A 16,682-nucleotide genomic window follows, 5' to 3' on the forward strand; every position below is an offset into this window, starting at 1 on the left:
TCTGATAAACCTTTCTTGTTTTAGAGCTAATGGGCCAACTGTAGAAAGCAACGTTGGCCGTGCTAGCAGGTTAACAGCTCCATCATTTCCTGGTATTGTGCCAGGATTTTATCTACCAACAAGCTCACCTAATTTGTCTTCTATACCCTCCATGGATAGCATGACAATTCCTCAACCACCTGGCCCAACTATAGTTATGCAGCACCAACAACCAACTTTTCTACAACCACAAGGTTAGCAACCATATTTTACCTGTAGTACGTATTCACTTTTCTGAAAGGACTCTTTTGTAGATCAGATTATGTATAGCTGTTAATTGGCCTTGCACAACATTCAGAAGTTATTTTAATGGGAAAAGGTTAACTAGATGCTTCATATTGAGTTTTTCAACACAAACCCATTACTTTACATTAACCCTGAAGTATGCATCCTTACAAACTTCGGTACTCCACGGAAGAAGAACCCCCAGTTCCCTTTGAATGTCAATTCATGAAGGTTCCACTGGGCCTCTGATGACATACTGGGTCATAGTTTTTGAGCCTATCACTGTTTAAATAGTTAGCACACTTTTCTTGGTCTTTTTTTTTTTTTTACACAACCTATGTAAATAAGAGTACGTACAGTATTACATTTATGTTTGTCAATCAGTTGAAGTACATATATAAGCTCATTCTAGAAAGGAATGTCTCAGAAAAGTGTGTACAGTAATACCTTTATTACTTACAGTTAATGGAGCTTTCTTCACCAGCCCTGGTTTCAGTAGGTGCCTGCCTTCATCACTTCCCAACTACTGTAAGTGTTAATTGTTCATATGCGGAACAAACCTGGATCTTAACATTAGGATAAATATTCTGGCGCCAGCTGGGAAACCAGTAAAAAAAACAGTAAGAATTGTTTATATAGGGAATTGATGACATTTGTCATCAGTCATGGGGGTGAGGGAGGAAGTGGCCAGCAGCCAAATCTCATCCCCGAGATGTACTGGTTTTCTTCTTACTGCCTTAAGAGGAGGACGTCTCTTTCACTCTCCCTAAAGCTTGTTTTTCTTTTATGCCCATGTTTTCTCAGTTGTATTTTTGTGTACATAAACGTAGTGATATTTTGTGTGTGTGTGTTATGGATCACTCCCAAAACCAAGCTGAATTCCTGTAAGCCTCAGAGGAAATGTTCCAGTGTAGGCAACTACCCATGTTTGCCTTTTCTTGCTGCGCTTGAGACCGATCTGCATTCAGCTTGTAGTGGATGCAGATTTAATCCTTGTAACATAATTAACCCTTGTCCTGAATGTTGTTCTTGGTCTCCAGAGCAATGGAGGATCATTCTCTTTGTCCTCTTCGTCTTCTCCTCTTGTTCGTTTCCCTGTGAGACATTTGAGTACATATTGAAGACTTCATTGCTGATCCTAACCCCATCTTTATCCTCTTCGTCTTCTCCTCCTGTTTGTTCCTTCATCAGACATTTGAGTACTAAAGACTTCGTCGCTGATCCTTGTCCCAAGAAATGAAGGACCATCTCCACTTCTTTGTTTTCGGACCACGTCAGTAACTCCTGCACATGTATGTGTTTCCCGTCGGTGATGTCTCGTTCATGACCAGTCACCTTCAAGAATCTCATTCTGAGAGGAATGCTACAATAATTTCTTCTTCTCCAGTTCATCCTGTGCAAGTTTGGAGAAAGGACGACAAGGTTCCAATCAAGAAATCCTGGCTGGTGGATCCCTCTTCTGTTCTTCCTTTGCACATCCAAAATTTGTCACGTATATGTCTGTGCTTGCCTCTACAGATGTTGTCTCCTCGTCATTCACCTTCTCATCCAGCTACGAGGGACATATTTTTTTTGGTTACCAGCAGGAGACAACAACAAAAACCTTACAGTGGGAGTGCCTCTTCACTTGCCCCCACCAGAACTTTTGTTCTTGGATGCCTCTTCCAAGGGTTGGGGAGCACATCTAGAGGATATGTGTGAAGTCCTCAGGACAGTCAACATCCCATCAATGTGCTAAAGTTGAAAGCAGCCTTCCTAGCACTTTAGGAGTTTCAAGAAAAGGTGACGGGGCGCTCCGTTGTTCTGATATCGGACAACACCACAGAGGTAGCTTCTGTGAACAAACAGGGTTAATGTCATGCCAACTTCACTTGATAACAGTCCAATTACATCAGTGGACCATCGAGAACTCAGGGGACCTCACTGCCTGGCACATTCCAGACAAGAGGAATGTAGTAGCTGACAATCTAAGTCGTCGGGGACAGGTCCTAGGGACAGAGTGGTCTCTGCATCAGGAGATGACAAGATATAATATCCAAAAAGCTAACTGGGATAAATATTTCCTATACACACGAAACATACCACCATTCCCACATAATGAAGATCACAATACTACATGTGAATCCTTCTCAAACTTCATAATAAATGCTGCAGATAAAAGTATTCCAAAAACCAAAACACATTCCACAAAATCCCCTATCCCATGGTGGAATCCAACATTAACAACATTAAGTAAAATAAAACATATATTGAGTCGCAATCTAAACAGACTCAAAACTCGCCTTAAATCACTCAACAAAATGCCCTATAGTATAAACATATTAAACAAAATAGTTATAACAAACATAACAATTAACCACATTAAACCACTATATAACAAATATACAGCCAAATTTAGAAAAACGGTAATAGCTGAAAAAATCGCATCATGGAAGGAATATGTCTCAAACATATCTTCAAACACATCCACAAGGGATGTCTGGCAAAAGATAAGGAAAATCAATGGAAAACATATAAGACCTCCAAGAAGTGCAATACATTTAAATGGAAAAATATACCATGATACTTATGAAATATCAAACATAATTGGGAAACATTTTGAAAACATCAGTGCTTACTCCAGCCTAGATACACATTTTCAAAGTATCAGAAAACAAAAAGAAAATATAATACTCAATTTTGAAACTCTTGAAGACCTGGAATATAACTATATTTTTAACATGGATGAACTAGATAATGCCATCAACTCTTGTCATCCCTCTGCACCAGGATATGATAAAATATCATTTGAAATGATAGAAAAATTAGCTCCTATAGCTAAATCATATTTATTAAAATTTTACAATAGTATCTGGCTAAAACGTGTCTTTCCTGATAAATGGAAACATGCCATAATTATTCCAATAAACAAACCAGGAAAGGATGCAAGTAATCCATCCAATTATAGACCGATATCTCTAACAAGTTGCCTATGCAAAATCTTAGAAAAAATGGTTAATGCACGATTAACGTATGTAATAACCAAAGAATCCATTTTAACACCAACACAATCTGGTTCAATAGCTGGCAGATCAACCCTAGATCCCTTAACACATTTAGAAGATCATATCAAAAAAGGCTTTGAACAAAAGAAATTAACAGTAGCTATATTTTTTGATATAGAAAAAGCATACGATACAACATGGAAACATAACATCATGCAAAAACTCCACTCCAAGGGACTAAGAGGCCACTTACCAATATTTATTAAGAACTTCTTAACAAACAGAACTTTTCAAGTAAGAGTAGAAAATTCCTACTCAGTAACCTATAAACTGGAAGAAGGAATCCCTCAAGGTAGTGTCTTGAGCTGTACATTGTTTGCTTTAGCAATCAATGACATTACTATAAATTTACCAAATGGTGTAAAAAAAACAGTTTATATGTTGATGACTTTGTCATTTACTATACGAGTAGTAATCTGAGACATGCTCAGAGAGTTCTCAGTACTGCCATTTCAAATATATGTAGTTGGGCAAATTCAGTTGGATTTAAATTTTCAACTGATAAAACAAAAGCAATCGTCTTCTACAAAGACAAAAGGTGGATGAAGAACCAAACAATCAAACTGCATCTTTATAGCACTGAAATACAATTTTGTACAAAAATCAAGTATCTAGGAGTAATATTTGATCAACATTTAAATTGGAAAGAGCACATCAAATACATTAAAGCCAAGGGCATCAAAGCCCTTGCCATATTAAAAAAGTTATCACACACTAATTGGGGAGCAAAGCGAGACATTTTATTAATGATATATAAGGCAAACAGTCTTATCCATAATAGATTACTGCTGTCCAATATATTCATCCGCCTCAGAATCTGCATTAAAATCTCTCGATGCAGTGCACCATGAAGGCGTGCGATTGTGCACAGGAGCTTTCCGATCGTCCCCAACAAACTCACTTTTGGTGGAGGCAGGTGTTTTGCCCTTAAAACATCACCGTAATTTAATAACAATACAAAGAGGTCTTTCAATGCAAGCAGGATCGTCTCCTGCAACTTACTGCTTCCAAAACTGTAATCAAGTAACAGCAGTTAATAGTACTAGCTCTTTCCCAAAAAGAGCTAGATACATAATGAACATACATAATATGAATCCAATTTTTCACCCACCAATGGAATTGCCACCACCATGGATTTTAAATAGAGTAAAGATATGTACCTCCCTGTCTTACCTACTCAAAAAACAAATGACAAGTACGGAAAATGTACCGCCAACATGCTTTGGAGCACATTAGAAGAAAAGGCGACAAATTTATGATATATACAGACGGCTCCAAAAATAATGTTGGAGTAGGAGCATCTGCATATTCGAAAAATATGTTAAGTAAAAAAAGCCTACCTTCAATATCATCAGTATTTACTGCTGAAGTCACAGCCATACAGATGGCTCTAGATATGATATCTGAGGCAAAAGCAAGTGTCTCTGTTATTTTCAGTGACTCACGTAGCGCTATAGATGCAATAAGACAGTATAAACCAGGAAACCAAATAGTACAGGAAATTCAAATAAAAAATTCATCAACTCCTCCAATCAGGAATATCAATGGAAATATGTTGGATCCCAGCACACGTGGGAATAAAAGGAAATGAATATGCAGACTCTGCTGCCAAATTAGCCTGCACTATCCCTCCAACAATTTCATATGCCCCAGTGTCAGACTGGGTAAAATCAGTTAAAACATTAATTTACCAGGATTGGAAAGAAGAATGGGCCTCTGTGCCAACAACAAATAAACTTAAAAATATAAAAACTGAAGTCTATGCATGGAGGACATCCTCACAGGAGGAAAGAGCAAAAGAGGTGATCCTAGCAAGGCTACGTATAGGACACACAAGATTCTCACATGGTCACTTGATGTCAACACCACATGCTGACCCAGTGAAATGTAACAGATGTCAAACACCATGACAGTACAGCATTTGCTTGTTGAGTGCCCAAATTGGACCCAGCAAAGATCTATTTATCTGCGGAGTTCGGAAATGAAAAATATTCTTGCGGAAAGCAGGGATTTTTCAATTAATAAAATCATAAATTTTTTAAATAAGACGGGTTTCTCAAATAAAGTCATTTTTTTTTTTTTTTTTTTTTTTTTTTTTTTTTTTTTTTTCTTCTTCTTCTTCTCTCAGGATTGATCCCTGAGAACCAGCCCGAGAAGAGTCTACTTGAGACTCAGAGGTCTGGAAAAACTAACACCTATTAATAATAATAAGGAGATGGTGGACAGGCTTTTTCATCTGTGTGGGAGACCAATGATAGACCTGTTCATAACAAGATTCAACAGGAATCTGGAGGTCTATTGTTCAGTAGTTCCAGATTTTTTCACTATGGCAGAGGACGCCCTTCAACCTCCTTGCAACACCTGGGTATGTATACTTTTCCCCCCTTTTACTTGAGCCATCATGTCCTTTGTGGCCTCAAGCAGAATGATTTCCGAATCTGTTATCTCTGCTTTAAGTGGTTCCAAGAGAATATCCCCCCATGGCACACTCTCTTCTGTCAACCTCATGCAGAGAAATATCATTAAATAGTAGGCTCCTTACATCTTCACAGCTGGAGACTATCTAGTATCTCCTGTGAGCAAGAGGCTTTTCTCTTAGAGGAGAGACAGATGTCTGGTTACCTCAGAAGATTCTCAGCCGTGTACCAGGGAAAATGGGCTGTCTGCTGTGGTTGGTGTCGTTGATGGCGTTTCTCTCCACTGAGAACATCTATTCAGCAGATAGCTGATTTCCTGATCTTCCTCTGAACAGAAAAAAACACCTTTCTGTTTCTGCCATTGAGGGCTACAGGGCTGCCTTGGGATTAAAGTCAACCCCCTGGAAGTTGTTAGGGGTAGGGACAACAGACACCCATGAATAGCTAAAATCCGGGAATACTTGACATCCCCCTCTAAAATTGCTTATAACTGGCTAGTATTTAAATAGTTCAAATACCAAAGACCCCCTCCAAATATGTTTATAACAGCATATTTTAATATTTCAAACTACAAATGTATACCTTAAATCATGATCTACATGAAACTATCATCTAAAACACTTTAATATAATTTCAAAATCATGTTACATCATTACTCTTAAAAATGTATGGCTTGCACTAGTGTGAAAATTATTCAAGTTACCCATATTTTCATGTATACGTACATCCATCTTCTCTCGCACCTTAAACGTTCATCCCACCAGAATATACCTTAAACTAGTATTACCTAAAACACTTTAATATAATTTCAAAGTCATCTTAACAATACCATTAAAAAATATATGGTTTACAAGCAAGTGTGAAAACTATTCATGTGACCCCTATTTTCAAGTAGTACATGCATTTTCTTTCATGCAGTATTGAAGAAGTCCCATTTTTTGTGTACTACAATTGGGGAAGACACTACGAAGTTAAATACTGTATACGTTACCTTAGTATTTAGTATTTATTGAAGAAAATACATTTTAGTATTGAAAGTTTGTTGTGTTTACTTTATTCTTAATATTTGAGAATTAGTAAAATAATTTTTTATTAAAAAAAAGTAGTCAACCACAAAAATAACATGAAAATACATTAATTAATGAACATTTATCTGAAAAAAAGCCCCTGCGAATTACCGGATTTTTTGTAAATAATTCGGTTATCAATTTTACAGAGAAATCTTTGAATTAGTTGAAGCCACAAATCCTGAACCACAAATAGGCAGAGGTCGACTGTAGTTCTTCATCTGAAAGATGTGGACCTCACTTCAACTTGGGGAATCTAGAGAACTTAATTCACCTATGATAAGACTCTGGTGCTAAGTAGTCTCACTTAAGTCCCATTTGAACCATGGTGTTGGTCATCTGACAGGAACTTGACCCTCAAGATGGTTTTCCTTCTAGCATTGACTTCATCAAAAAGAGTGGGCGAACACTCCTATTCCAACCTTTCTCTTGGGGATTTTGTTGACAACGATCCAGATGAATTACTGCTTTGTCCTGTCAGAGCACTGTGTAGTTATCTAAAAAGGAATTAACACCTCAGACCAGGGTGCCGATGACTTTTTGTTCGCACAGCCCAGAACAAGAAAGAAGTGTCTAAGAATACCACTTCTTTTTGTTAAATGAAGTGATTAAGCATCAGTTTCTACTGCCAAGCATATGGCATTAGAGGACCAAGCTCCTTCTTGGCATTCAAGAAGAATTTATCTGTTCATAGGATTTTGAATGCTAGTTCTTGGCTTTACAGACCACTTTCACTTCCTTCAACCAGAGGGACGTTGCCCGCAGATCCTTGGACACTTTTTCCTTGGGTCTGGTAGTGGCTGCTCAACAAGGTGTGTAGTTCATCCAGTGCCCTTAGCAGGGGCTGGTCTCTTTTCTTTGCTCCCTTTTTCCCTTTCTTCTCTAACTATGGGCAGTAAGAAGATTGATCCCTCATACACTGGAACAGGCTGGATACAGGTTAGTGAAGTGGCCTTACCGTTAGAGTATTTTATAATCTTCGCGAATATACCGTTCAGTAACAAACCCTTCTTCTCTCTAGCAAGGACCAAGGGGAGAGAGGAATGATAACAAACACGAATTGGTGGCCACCTAGTTTTTTATCTGAACACATATAGCTCTTTTACTTCCTCCTATGCAATGATTTTTTTTTTTTTTTCTGACTGTTGGATACCCATATTGTATCCGACAGCTCAGAGGCTTAGGTCTCCTCCCTTTGATTTCTCTTATCCAGAAAGAGTGACCAGGTGTGCTGAACCTTGAGTTGGGTTAAGATTCTCTTATCTCCTCCCAAAAGTGAGTCTATCCTAATGTTAAGACCCAGGTTTGTTCCACATATGAACAAATGACAAATTTTTTAATTAGTAATTTGTATTTTTCATAGCTAACAAACATGTGGTCTTAACATTTCCTGCCCACCTCTAGCCATCCCTCATTCAGTTAACCCTGGGCTGCAATAAAACTAGTACATCATTGACTTGAGATTGGGTTGCTGGGCACTTCTTCTGTCATCCCTGTGACTAATGCCAGATACCAGCAATTTCTTGCATAAACAATTCTTATTGTTTTTTTTTTTACCTGTTTCCAGCTGGGGCCAGAGTATTTATTCTAATGTTAAGACAGCAAATTTGTTAGCTATGAAACATACAAATTAATTTAAAAATTTGTCATGTTTCCTAAGGATCCGCTTCCTGTTCATTGTTTTCTTGGCTTTCTCACTGGTGAAGGTATTTACACTTTTTTATTATTCACTGTGTATGGCCTAATTACCGTGTCATATTACTCAGTTTATTATAAAACTGGTTTCCTTTCTGCATAAAGTTAATTACCCAGAAAAAGTTACAGTTTTGGTCCTGTTGTTCATTTGTTATCAGGATAAAAACTCTATGGATTGATTCGTATAGAACTTTTCCTGAAGGTGGGATTTGTGATTGGCAAGAATGGACTAAATTTTGAGATAGAGAAACATAGTTTTTGATTTGACATGGGTCAGAGATCAAATAGGAGATGAACTTTGGCAATTTGTAGAGTGAAGCCAGGCTCCAGGTCATACTTGAAGTTCAAGGGTCAAGTAGTATTTTAACACTGACTATAAATTTAGAACTACATATTTGGCATGCATAATCTGCTAACGATACCAATGTACTGCAATGTCAAAGTCATAATTACATAATTTCATGTCATCAAAAATATAATAACAAAATTTCTGTCATACTAAATTTACAGAATTGATAACTAGAAAGTTAAACTATGCTCTTCTGAGTACTACTAACATATTTAAGTATGCTGACATTTTGCTTTTTGCTTATTGCACTATAATTCTGTTGGAGTGGAGAATCTGGTGTTTGATTCAAGATTTTGACACTGTGGAACTTACCATACTGTGACTAATATGAGTTTGCTACGTTTTGTGTTTTATGCCTCCCATAAAACATATGCAACTTACGCACATCTACACCTAATGCCAACAGAATTTCTGAGAAATAACAGGTAGAATACATGAAAAATCAAATTTGAAAACAAGACAAAAATAAATACACAAATAAACAAGTAAAATAAAAAAAGGCACTGAGGTTTCTTTGACACAGTCAAGTTTTCTGTACAGCGTATAATCAAATCCACTGAAAATAGATCTATTTTTCTGTGGTCTTGGTGTAATTTTGTGTGAGCTGCAGCCCATGAAACTCTTAGCTGGCCACGGTGGCCTGTATTGTTGTGTTGCCAGAATCAAAATCATGGCTAACTTTAACACTGAATAAACTACTGAGGCTAGAGGGCTGCAGTTTTCTATGTTTGATGATTGGAGGGTGGATGATTAATATATCAGTTTGCAATCCTGTAGCCTCAGTAGTTTTTAAGATTTGAGGGAGGACAGAAAAAGTGCAGACAGGAAAAAGCCATCTCAATATACAGAAAATAAACAGACCTGATATATGATATACATTTAAAATTTGATTAAAAATTATATGAAAATAAAGTTTGCTGATGTAATATAAATGGTAATGCTGAAATCAAATAGCTAGTGCAATATCATGCTTTACACCATTATCCAATTTAGGTCTACTATGTATTCTAAATTTTTAGACCCAGTGGCTGGGGACCATAAGTCAGGTACTATGTGTATTATGTGTGATCTTAGTTGAGAATTTTGTGCTCTACAGCTTTCTGATCTGCTGTGAACAGTACTTTCTTAGTTTTGTTCCTCATTTGGTAACTTGGGTAGTATCTGGAAGTACATATAATTCTATTGTTACTGGTCCCCTCCCTTTGGGTTATGCTACCCCTCACATTCTATGAGCAACTAATTTTCAGATTGGCTGAAGAAGGGTGGCCAAAAAAGACCCTTCTTGATTCATGTAGGCTTTTGAATGACAAGCATTTACTGCTGTGATAGGAGGCACTTTGAATATTGTTTTCTTTCTTCTTTAAAGAATTTACACCTTTGAATGCCTATGATCCAGAGCTTCCACTTCACTCCTAACCTTGCCTCGGTACCATTTCATTGTCGGGCAGCAGGTTGTGTCTCCAGATTTGCTGCTGAACATTCCCCCGGCTTTCCAGCTGTTGTTTTCATTGCACTCAGACCACATGATATTACTTATGCTCCTGATGGAATCTTGAAATTTGCCTTGTATGTTTGGCAGGAGTATGTTTATAACTATTACTAGTACATATCTGGGTTATCTCAGTTGCTATTTTAGCTGCCTTATTCTTGATGGTGATAAAATAACCAATATTCTTCAGCCTTGGTTTATGCCAGTGTCTCTGTATCATGGCATTTTACATTCTCAGGTTTTATTCCTCTTGCTTAAGGGTAAGACTGCGGCTGAATTTTTCTTCTTTTGTTTATACGTACTATGCGCTTTTAGCACTTATTTCTTACTTTTAAATATGTACATTCTTTTAGTAGTTGATAATCCATTTCATATTATAAAAGGGATTTTGACAAAGGAAAAATCTATTTCTGGGCGAATGACTTGTGTCGCCCAGTGAAATGTCCTTATAGCACTCATTTCTAAGGTATAAATATTGCTAAATATATCAGAGAAAAAACTATATTGGACAATACCAGGATAAACCTGGTTCGCTCACCCCTGTATTAGGGTGTCGATATAAAACTGGGGCGAGTTATACCACTACCAGAGGTTTCCTGCCATTTAGTCTCTTCCTTTGTCAATTTCCCTTTCAAACTAGGCGCCATACCAGCGCCATCTACCGCCCACTACCGCTACTACTAGTGCCTCGATAGCCATTCCTGAAAATAGCACCCAAGCTTGGGGCTATAGGGTGAGGAAGGAAGGGGTGGGTTCACTGGGCGACACAGGTCATTCGCCCAGAAATAGATTTTTCCTTTGTCAAAATCCCTTTTCTGGGCTAAACCTGTGTCGCTCCGTGAAATAGTTACAGAGAATTGTTCCCACAAGCTTGTATATACTCTCTATAAGACTACTGGAAGGGAGAAACTAACTCTAAGATAATTCTACCCTATTTAACAAATTACTTAAACCTAGATAGATTTTAACAATATCTTAAGTCTAGGTCCTTACTCCAGTAAGTATATACTATTACCGGCAATAACTATTGGTAAGGCCTGTGTGATTACTATGACAACGAGTAATACTATATATTTTACATGTATATGATTAATAGTTAAATATAACCAGTACAAGAATGGTTCAATTATGCAATCCAAGTGAAAAACCCCAAGATGAAGGCTAGAGACTAAGCGAGGCGGTTAGGAGAGAAAAGGAGCTAAAGAAGGACAAGGTCTTTAAGACTAGGTATGTCAACATGACTAGGCTGTGTTAGGGGAAACAATATTCCCCCACTGCCACTGCTGAATTATTTAAGGGCTTCCAAGGATTTAAGGTAGTGGTGATTAAATACTTGAATTCCATCTTATATACTTCTTTAAGGTCATCAAAGTTCATGTGGTGGAAGTGACTTCTTAAGGGAGCTACTGTTCAGACACCATGTAGATGTGGAAGTGGTTCCTGTTAGCCTATGTAAAATTATAGAATTGTTATTTTAACCACTTAAATGAGACTGTTCCACCATCTCTTGAATGAATAAAGGACCTGAAGTTTTATTCGAAGTTCTGTCTAAAATTGATCTCAAGTTCTGACTGGACATAGGGATAGATCCTGTGGAAGTGGGGCAATCTTCTAGGGGCCCCACCTATTCTGAGGATCCTCATTTTAGCCAAGAATTCGATCTGGAGATACTAGAACTTCTCTGGATGGAAGAAAATCAATATGATTTTGTTCTAGCTGGCACAAGTTCTCGGAATCGATGAAATTATGAATCTGTTAATGTGGAACGAAACTGGAGAAGTTCCTTGAAGCAGATTTGGTCGTGGTAATAACCTTAGCTGGTAGGCTCTTTCTAAACAGGAGCCTAAGGATCGCAACCGCCAGGTTCATATTCATCGTCATAACTATTGTCTTTTTAGGAAAAAGACTAGCTTGTTACTGTAGAATTGTACTGCTTATAAAAGGGAGTCGTAGGAACTAGGGGAGAGATTAGTCAGGACTGTTAAATCTCGTGATAATTGCTGAAACGTTTCCGCATGGTTGCGGACCTCCCCGTAGACTTCCGTTGTCTGATTCTAAAAACAAGGTGTTAATAGGATCCATATTGGCATCTTCTTGTGCAATGAAATTCATGAATTCCATAAAGTTAGGACCCTCCGAATCCTTGAGGAAGTGTCCGCCGTGTTATACTAATCGTGCCTAGTTACGGGTCACAATTGCTCGAGTCCGTTGGGGGTTAACCGCCCAATCCATCTTAGGAGGATGGGAGTTAACCTAGAGCTTGCCTTAGTAGATTTATTGGAGGGAAAAATTAAATCCTCTGCCAGATGTTCCAACCTATCTGGTATCCGTGGCCTGGGCCATGGGGTCCACATTGAGGGCACATGAAATATTGTAATTTGTGGTTGGATTCTGTGGCAATAATTCTACTAGGAGATTTGGATTCTGTTGACTGATCCATCTAAATGACCTGTTGACTAAGGACTATTCCGACTGTAGCGGAGTTGTCCTTGACAGTGTATCTGCCACTAGGTTCTTGCTCCTGCCAAGTGAGTTGCTGACAGATGCCACTGTTTCTTGTTGTCAATGAAAGATTGTTATCATGACCCGATTATGTGGCTTGGCTGAAAGCTGCTCTCTAAGGAGAGTTACTAAGAATAGAGTCTTCCAAACATTGTTATGAAGCTAGCAGAGCGTCAGGAACCAAGTGTCCTGAGCGTTTCCTTATTGGGGGTAGTCTCCCATAACGCTTGGTGAAGCATCCATATGGACCACTAAACTTGGCGGAGGGGACCATACCGGTGATGATTTTGTCAGATTCTTGACTTCTGTCCCTGGACGGAGTCTCTGTAAATTGTGCGGGATGTGGGAACTCTGTCGCGTAATTCCCTGTCGCTCTACTCTGCCAAACCCGGAATATAGTCTTCCGTTGGCGTTTAGTAGAGTCCCTGTTACTGATGCGAATTGGAGTGAACCTAGAACTCTTTCTGGTTCCTCCGGGATGCTTGTCTGCCTTGAGGAAGTGTCTCGCAGCCTTGCTATTTACTTTCTTTTTTCCCCGGTAGGATCGGAAGTTGTGAGATTTGAGGTTCCATTGTTTACTAAGCACTGAAACCGTGGTGTCGGAGTGTGTAGGAGATCCTTGTGATTTGGAATCCTAGGAATTCCAAAAATGATCACTTATGGTTGCCTTGAGACATTCCTTGACGTTTATAATTACAGATGAGCCAGTCGTCTGGGAGATTACTAGGCTCATCTCTTGGGTTCTCAGTTGTTGCACTACTGTTTCCGCTATCTTGTAAATATTCTGGGCGATCTGATAAGCCCAAATAGCCTTACTTGAAGGCGTAAGCCTATTGCCGAGTCTGAAGCCTAGGAAAAGGCGGAAGTGACATGCTACCGGAACGGGATAGTAAGTATCTATAAGATTATAGGTATTGTGACGGCATATGGGACTTGTCGTATTGAATATGTGTTTCAATGAGACAAGTCTAATATTACCCATTGTTTGGTTGAATCTTCAAGGACTCGCTGGAGAAGCGTCCCTGAAATTCTAAATATTTGCACTTGTAATTACTTTCTTCTACAGAAAGTCTTAGATGTCCTTTATCTCATCCGGCATTTGGATGTTGATAAATTTCGGTTGATGGAGGAGGGCCATTCTCCCTACTCCGCACCGACCTCTGGATACTATGCTGTTCGACCAAGTGCTGATTCCTAGCGGTTCTTGAATAAGCACCGCTTTCCTCCTACCTGAGGAGTCTCACTGGTTAGTCAAAAGTCGGTTGCGCCAGCTTCCTGTAAAGTCTGTTCCTTGCCGGAAGTCCTTCCGCCAGCTCTACGGAAAGTTGCTCTTACTCGGCTACCTCTTGTGAACCTGTTGTATCCGTGACATACACCTGGTTCTTATCAGAGGCTTTATGGCCGGGGAAGAGGTAAAGAAGCCGAGCTTTGGTGCTGCTGAGAGGGCTAGTTCTACAGCAGCACGGACCGTTGTGGCTGACCATTTGAGGTGGATGGTTGACCTAGTTGGCCTACTGGAACAGCTTGTATCAATGTTTGAGGTTACGTCGTCTAGAAAGACTAGAACCCCTTTGCTCCCTTCATGCCCGTGGGCTGTGTTCCCGAAGATTCATATCTCCTCTTGGGGATGAAGCCCCAGCGAACTCGCAAGCTCTGGTTGACCTTAGCTGCTTTGCCCGGGATTATATTCCTTACGGTCTCAAGGAACAAATTTGCTCCCCAGACCTAAGCTTTGATGAGTCTATTAGGTTCATGGTGAATAGACGCATCGGCCAAGACGTGCTTTCTGCAGTTCTTCCTGGCTATTGCAAGATCATATACATCGCACCATAAGGTGTGAAGCAATGACTTGTCCGGATCTTGAACCGTGGTTCGTCTGTATAGATCGAGGTTGTCATTTCCGCTATAGTGGCGGAATTGATAGACCTAGTCAAGCAACTTCTGGCTTCATACTTCGCCTTTACCAGTGCTTCTGGGAGTCTGGGCAAAAGCTCGCTGAAGAGCGTCGTAGCACAATTTTAGTTCAATATGCCTACAAAGAAAGTCGCTGGGGCGTCTACCCCGCACTTCATTCTTCCCAGAGAGACCACAGATGGTAAATCCGTCTCTCTGATATAATGTATTGATTTGTCCATTGCTTTTGCCTGAAGTGTAATCTCTACTACTTTAGAGGTACACGGAATGGACGTGCCATCTAGCACCACAAAAATCATGAAGGGATTATTGTGGCGTGTCAGTTTGGTACTTTGTGCATTCCCAATCTGCCAGGGTTTGAACCCAGGCTGATTGAGCCTGGTCTCTGGGGAAGATGACCATTTCCTTAGGCATTTTGTCTTTACAGATCAGTGTGTTCTCAATCAGGCGTGCATAGCCTGAACAAGGGAATTGGAGACCCGGTGAAAGGAACTTGAAGTCCCCTATTGGCTGGGTTCCTTTCCCTGCCCTCAATCGTCAGCATGCCCTCTGAGAAGAGGGCCTGTGCTGGTAGCCACCAAGGATATTGATTTGAAGGGACGCAATTGGATGTGTCTGGTACTACCCGGAGTAGTTGTGGCTTTCCGGGTTGGGGGGCTCCTTACTTCCAGGTCTCCTAGATCTTCAGTCCTTCCACTAACGACTGAATAGGCTGACCTGACGTTTACATGTTCGAGAACAGCTGAGTTGTGAAGTTATTTAGAATTGGGCTGAGTCAGGATACCCATCTCCTGCCTCAGCAAGCTGGAAAACATGTTGGGTTAAACCCGGGATCCTGGGATCTGGGTTTAGATGCCTTTGTGTTCGATGCCTGCCTGTGTGTGTGACAGATTTTGTCGTGTTCGTCACCAGTTTGGTGGCTGATGACGAACTAGAACGACTTTCCCAAATAGCCTTCAGTATGTAATGTTTAGTAAGGGACTTGTAATAGACCTATGAGTGATTATTTCAGTTTACCTTAGGGACCACCGACCCCGGCTTATCCTTCGAAGTCGTAGGTCTCTTGGTAAACTCTAAAATGAAGAAGAAGAATGAGACGAGCTAAAAGGTAGTCCTTTTGCCCGTTTACCAAAAGCTTCATGTAGTCTACCTTTGTCCTGGGTATCGGCCTTCATTGGTCCGTGGTCCAGGTTGATTGCTGTGGATCATGGCAATGATTGGGGCTGCCAAGTCTACTGGTACCGATGCTGATACTTCCACATTTGGGTAGATAAGGTAGTTTCTGAAAGAGATAGTTACTTTTTAAAAAGTATCCTCTTTTAAAAGTATTCTAAACATTGATAACTATCTCAATACCTTTCCAATTATTTACAATATCTTATTCAGTGAACTAAACATTCAATGAATTGGTACTTACCATCTCGATAGTGAAGTTCCAAAGGCAGATTGTAACAGACTTCCCTCTCAACTGGTTCCCAGACCGACAAGTCATTCATTGGACCGCACAGCCTGTGTGAGTGCGGTATACTTCCTGTCTGCCCTGCTGCTGCAGGGTTGCAGTGCAGGTTGTCTTCTGACAGCGTAACATCTGTAATTACAAAATGATACATAAGTACCTTTGTATGGACTCGCCGGATATGTATCTGGCAGAGTATGTAATATTAGAATCGATACCGGAGTATCACTACATGTAGATCCGCTGGAGGTCACTCCGGTGGGACCTGCATTCTGTATTGTCATCGCCGTAATAAATTGTGGCGGCATGCATTATGTAAGGTATTTTAATTGTTTTAAAATATGCTTTATGTTTTTGATCGGTGTACTACGCCAGGTAGTTGACCGCGGCAGGTAACCTAGAATCGACACATTTGTTTATCCTTACCTAGCCTCTCTCCCTGCCATCATTTATACCCCGGCACCCCACCCCGGTGGCAGTGGCCA

General features: G+C 39.8%; 1 protein-coding gene across 1 annotated transcript in view; it reads left to right on the top strand.

Annotated features, from left to right (window-relative positions):
- LOC135214859 (period circadian protein-like) overlaps positions 1–16,682 on the top strand; it is a 178,037-nt gene that overhangs the window by 135,887 nt on the left and 25,468 nt on the right. Inside the window, 2 exon segments of the mRNA XM_064249279.1 lie at positions 25–233; positions 727–792. Coding sequence (XP_064105349.1) covers positions 25–233; positions 727–792 — 275 coding nt within the window.

This window comes from Macrobrachium nipponense, chromosome 46 (assembly GCF_015104395.2).
Source record: "Macrobrachium nipponense isolate FS-2020 chromosome 46, ASM1510439v2, whole genome shotgun sequence".
NCBI classification, from domain to species: Eukaryota; Metazoa; Arthropoda; class Malacostraca; order Decapoda; family Palaemonidae; genus Macrobrachium; species Macrobrachium nipponense.